Below are 6177 nucleotides of genomic sequence, written 5' to 3'. Positions count from 1 at the left end.
ATGGAGACAAAGCCAATCCGCTCGTTCAGGAGAAGAATCAACCGGTCAAGGAAGGGAACCATCAACGAACTTGAGGAGGTCCTGAGGACGAAGGAAAGTGGTTCAGCTTCACGGTGATGATGATTCATTAATAAAACAGTAACATTTGAAAATTAGAGTCTCACAAAACAATGTTTTTTAAGCAAAATTATATCTATAACTTAGTAAAAATATGAATTTAATATCCGTGATAAATCAATATATTGATCATTACTCTATATATAATTCATATTGTATAAAAAATTAGTTACAAAATTTTATTTAATCGTTTATGTTTAGTCCAATATTATTAAGATTATTGTTTTGAGATTCAAATTAATCATTTATTTTTACTAATAAGAAAAGTTATTGTTAAAAATAAAAATAATTCCCATAAAAAATATTAATAGGTATACAATAATGAACTCATGCAACGTACATGATAAAATACTAGTTTATGCGTATTTGTACTGAAACTCATACTTAATATGGGAATGTTATTATTATATCATGTCAGTGAGATTATGCTCGAAGAAACAAATATCCAACAAAACTTGCAGTTTCTCGTGTAGTGACTATAATGTTTCTCATTCATCGGTTCTTGTTGCGTTAGCCCTATCGAGAAGGTGAGTCTATGCAACGAGCTCCTTGGGTTGAAACCAAACTAAAGAAGAGATCAGGAATGGTGTGGTGTCGAATTGACAGGATTGGCTCATGGGTAACTATATATATACTTAAAATTGTAACCCTCGTAATAAATAGGGTTATAGAAGTAAATTTCTAATGATATGGAGGACCAAAGATCAATTAATTATAAAATAAATAAAGTTTATTAAATAACAAATTTAGTAAAGAAACTTTATTTGAATTAATTTATGCAGGTAATTTTGCCCCCATTCTAAAAAATTTTATATTTAAAAAATTAATTTTTAATTGCTATGTTAAATGTACAATATATAAACAAACTAAAATTTCATAACTACAAATTTCAATATATTATTAGATTTTTGCTATACGAATCTTTTATTATTTTTAAATTTATGTTAGAAAATTAATTATTACAAAAACAATTTATATTATATGTAACAATTAACTATTTTATGTACATAAAACTATAATTTTCTGTATTTTGGATGGTGCATAAACTTTACTTGAATTAATCTATGTGAGTATTTTTGCCCTCCATTTGGAAAAATTATTTCTAAAAGAAGCAATTTCCAAATAATAGGTTAACTGTACGATTTACATAAACGAACTAAAACTTATAAATACAAAGTTCAATATATTATCGATATATTGCAATAAAAAATTCCTATCATTTTAAATTTATGTTGGAAAATTTATTATAGCATATAAAATTTATATTGTATATAACAAATTAGTTATTTATGTGCATAATCAACAATAAAATTATATGTACTTTAGATCTTGCACAATTTATGAAAACTAAATTTACTCAAATAATAGTATAATTAAATTTAAAAAGCATAAAAAATTTTCCACAAGAAAATAAAATTATAATAACATTTAAAATAAAAAATTTTAACAAATTTCTGTAGAAAAATTATCCGTGCTTTGCGCAGGAAAAGAATACTAGTGTTGTACATATATTTTAAGCCAAAATGTAATCATATCCATCAATTTGGATTGATTTAGACGATTCAGCTCTTATTTTTCTTAAGTAAGGTCTTAAATTCGAATCTTGCGAATGAAGAAAATCCACTTTCGGAGAGCTTTACCCCTTAATGGACCGACTCGGCTCAACTGGATTAGTTGAGATCCAATTGAGCTTCTAGATACTGGATTTTCACTAAAAAGAAAAAAAGAATGTAATCAGATCCAAATGTTGGAACTACAACAAACTTTAAAGGAATTGCATGACCATTTAAATCATTTTGAATCACTGTACACCGATGACAAATAAAATTACAACCGTATAAGTAATCGGATAATAATGCCCTGTTTGGATTCCTAAACACCTCATTTTAACTTTAACTTTAACTTTAACTCAACACACTACACAATAAAAACACACGTTTCCCAAGGCATATTTATAATCACATCTCATTTGTCATTTTCCACAATCAAAATCAAAATTAAAATTAAAATTACTTTAACTCTGAATCCAAACGCACCATAATTGTTACATAGATTTGATTTTTATATAACAGCAGCAATGGTGAATGAATCCCCCACCAGTATGGCACTTATTTAAACCACCGCTTGAGTATCTCCGCATCTAACCTTTCCCAATCCTACACCAACTTTGCAGACACTTAATCTAACATAACGATAATTCCTTGATGCAATCTATGTACGTATTGTCGCTATGATGGATTCTCCAACAGAGGCTGATGATGATTGGTTCAGACTCCGGGGCCTTCTTAGAACACCGAACACATTTGACCGTCATCATAAGTTTCTGCCTAGCTCTTTCAACCTCAGTGAATTGAAGGCTTAACTGAGAATACCAGCCGTGCATCTCTTTTAGCTTGGACTCTACCGCAGAGTACCTCCCTTTCAACCCAAGCATATCCCTGATCAGTTCGTTGATGCCCTTGAAGCTCTCAAATATGGCAATATGGCAGCCGCATCGCTGTGCTGTCTTAGGAATGAGCTGCAGAGAAAGAAGAATGAATGAATCTAATAAGAACCTCAAATTGAGTAACACCAACGGCAAACGGCTCGATGATCAACTAAACACCCTAAAACCCTGAAAGTACACTAACTAGAAACGCAAAAAACGAAAGGGGGGAATAATTTCTCAACATAAATAAATAAATAAATAAAAGAGACGAATCATGATGGTAGAACTCTTGATGTTAATTTCAGATGGTGGAAGGAGGAGAATCATGATGTTAATCAGGTAAATCGACGAAACGCACAATAAGGACTGGATTATTAGAAACACAGAAAAACGAAACGGACGCCTTTATTTTTTTTAAAAAAAAAAAAGGGACGCATAATTTCAGATGGTGGAAGGAGGAGAATCGTGATGCCAATCAGATAAATCGGGAACCAATTCGGCATGTCTGAGAAGAGAATCGAAACGTACAATAAGGATAGGAAGATGAAAGGTGCAATACAAACCCCACCAGAGATCAGACGTCGCTCACCTCGAACTCTTGAGTGATCGCGAGCATAGCAAAAATCGACAGAGTGAGACCAGCGCCGGCCCCACATTTCAGCTCGGATTTCGCGATGACGATGCCTTAAAACCCCTAATTTGTAAGGAAATCGAGAGAATCGATCAGTAGAGGATTCCCTCACGATTTGGATGTCGCTACCTCCTCCTGGTTCTGGTGCCCTAATTGGGAGGGTGTAATGCCCATTTTGCCGACCACAAATCAGATTTTTTTTTTAAGAAATGAATTTTTTTAAAAAAAATTTTGTTAAACATATAGATATAGATTTATGAGGTATGAGATATGTACTTATATTCTCGAGTTTTTGATCGTTTTAAAAATAAAAATATTTTATGAAAAGATCCAAATAAAATAAATAACGTAAGATTATATTTACTTTTCAAAATACAAGTTAGATCATATTTTTCCGTAGATATGGTATGTGATATATTTACTTTTTCAAAAGCAAATTAGACCATACTTTTGCTTCAATTTTTTACCTTTTTTACACATAAACTTTTATAAAACTTTTTTATTCTTTAATTTTATACAAGATTACGTTTTATCTCATGTATTTACAGGCTCCACGACTAGTGAATATGTAAGTATAATCAACAAAAGAAATAACCCATTACATATTAATAATATTTGATTTATTTCTTGAATTTTTTGTATCATTTTCTCAAAATTTTATTTTTGATAGGCTTTATTCATAACCTATAAATCGCACATCAACATTAAAAAATTATGACATGTTAATAGTTTTCAGTTATTTAATAAATTTAACTTTCTGCTATGATTGTTAAGCCAAAAAAGTAACTTATTATTTCATTGTTGTTCTTTTTTATTTTATTACATGGATCCTAGTAATCAGTGCAATATAATTCTATTTCTATGTGTTAATATTTTGTCTCTCAAAAAATTAGGGGCTATAAACCAGTATCGTGATTCATTCGAAACCTGAATAGTAGAAAAAATGAAAGGAAAATAACACTGTCGGTCCTATTTGTTTGTCAATTTTTGACATTGAGTCCTAAATGTTTCAGTTTGGAAAAACAAGTCCTATAAGTTTGGGAAAAGTGTCACTTTTGGTTCTAAATCTAACTTACCGTTACGGTCCGCCTACGTGGACCTAACGCCGTCAAGTTGACCGTTACTTTGATGACGTGGCACGTTCCTATTGGACCGATTTGAAATCTGCGGATTTCGACCTGACTTGCTCCAATCCGACCCGTTTTGCAACCCGACTTGACTTTTAGGGTTTTCAACCCGACTTGACTCGGCTAAATTCCCAAAATCTTAAACCCGGCAATGGAGGATTGTGGAAGAGAGCGAAGACCTTCGCCAAGGAAGCGGCCAAGAAGTCCCAAACCCTCGCCAATTCCACCAAGCTCTCCGATCTGATCTACGAGACCTCCCAGAAGTCCAAGGATCTCGCCATCGAAGCCTTCAAGGTCGCTGGCCTCGACGCAAAAGTCCGACGCCATCGCCTCGCAGATCGCTAGCTCCTTCACCAATGCCAGCCCGGAGCTCGACGTCAAGGAGCTCGGGGTCACCGCTGATCTGAGGGACTTCGTCAAGGGATTCACCGCCACGACCTTCCGGAGCTTTTATCGATCGAAACCCTAATTCCCTGCCTTATCTACGAGGAGACCCGCGGGGTCCTGAAGATCTTCCTGGGGGACGACGTCGCGCATGCCGGCCGGAAGACTGTGACTGCGCCCTCAAGCGATAGGGCAGGACCGAGCTCTTCAATTGAAACTCTCCCCTTTCTTGAAATCGATTGAAAGTGTTGTTCGATGAAAGTGTTGTTTGCTTCGTTCTCAATGTTTCGTTCTTTGATCTGGGTTTGCTTCATTTCTTTGATCTGGGTTTGTGACATCGGGATCTGGGTTTGCTTCATTTCTTTGATCTGGGTTTGTGACACTGAATTGAATTGGCGATTCGGTTGCACAGTGAATGGCTGAATCAATTTATTCTCCAATCATGTAGATGCGATTCATATCTTGGAATTACGTTCAGCTAAGGGATCATTTCTTGTTGCCATTACATTAACATTCCTTCGTTGGACTAGAAGAGAAAATCTGGAAGGGAATTTTTTTTTTAAAACCACTGTTCATCGTCTTCTATGGGTCAGCTCTGCACATCAAGCTCCCCAAACTGCTGTTCATCTTCGTTGAAGCGATGCCCACTTAACCATTGAGGAGAACTTACAGTGCTCCGTGTGTTTGGATTAGAAGCGATCAATGCTTCTCTTGAAGCCAAACTCCAGGAGCCTCTGCATTACATTACTTCCACAGAGATTAAGTTATGCGCCGACGGTGCTCAGTTGATCGGGCTGACTAATCATAAATAAAAAAAATACAAATAAATACATTTAGGTGCCCCAATCTGCTTTAAAGGAAGGAGAGAACAGAGTTGGTCGGGTGAAGAAGACATTTGGACCCGAACCAAACCGAATCGAGACCCGACATCTGAACCCGAATCAAATCGGTCCAATAGGAACGTGCCACATCATCAAAGTAACGGCCAACTTGACAGCGTTAGGTTCACGTAGGCGGACGGTAACGGTCAGTTAGATTTAGGATCAAAAGTGACACTTTTCCCAAACTTATAGGACTTATTTTTTCAAACTGAAACATTTAGAACTCGATGTCAAAAATTGGCAAACAAATAGAACTAATACTGTCATTTTCCCAAAAAAATGAATATGAAGTAATACATATATATATATATATATATATACTTACAGCATGTCAACATATCAATTTATTATTGACCGTGAAGGTCTTAGGTCATGTTTGGTGCTCCTAAATTAGATGAAAAGGAATGGAATAGATTTTACAATTTGAAATATAACTTTATTGAGATAAAAATGATCTTTTTTTTCCTAGTTGAACTTGAAAATGTGAATAAATATAATTAACAAGAAAGAACCTATGTATGAAAATTTCAATTTATATATATATTTTAGATCAATGACCTAAAAAAAGATATATCATACTTAAATAAAAGTTAATTAAAATGAGGAATG

General features: G+C 34.2%; 1 protein-coding gene across 2 annotated transcripts; it reads right to left on the bottom strand.

Moving 5' to 3' along the window:
* Nucleotides 1-2094: 2094 nt before the first annotated feature.
* LOC116187256 lies at nt 2095-3379 on the bottom strand. Of its 2 annotated transcripts, none has more exons than XM_031515913.1 (2): nt 3109-3379; nt 2095-2635 (listed from the first exon to the last, which is right to left on the bottom strand). In XM_031515913.1, the coding sequence occupies exons 1-2, from the start codon at nt 3199-3201 to the stop codon at nt 2300-2302; spliced, it is 429 nt and encodes a 142-aa protein (XP_031371773.1). In that variant the 5' UTR covers nt 3202-3379; the 3' UTR covers nt 2095-2299. The 2 variants fall into 2 exon arrangements, with proteins under 2 accessions (XP_031371773.1, XP_031371774.1); XM_031515914.1 differs by having other exon boundaries at nt 3135-3371.
* Between the last annotated feature and the right edge of the window lie 2798 nt (nt 3380-6177).

Source organism: Punica granatum, chromosome 8 (assembly GCF_007655135.1).
Source record: "Punica granatum isolate Tunisia-2019 chromosome 8, ASM765513v2, whole genome shotgun sequence".
In the NCBI taxonomy this organism is placed as follows: domain Eukaryota; kingdom Viridiplantae; phylum Streptophyta; class Magnoliopsida; order Myrtales; family Lythraceae; genus Punica; species Punica granatum.
This window is presented reverse-complemented; position numbering and strand designations above follow the sequence as displayed.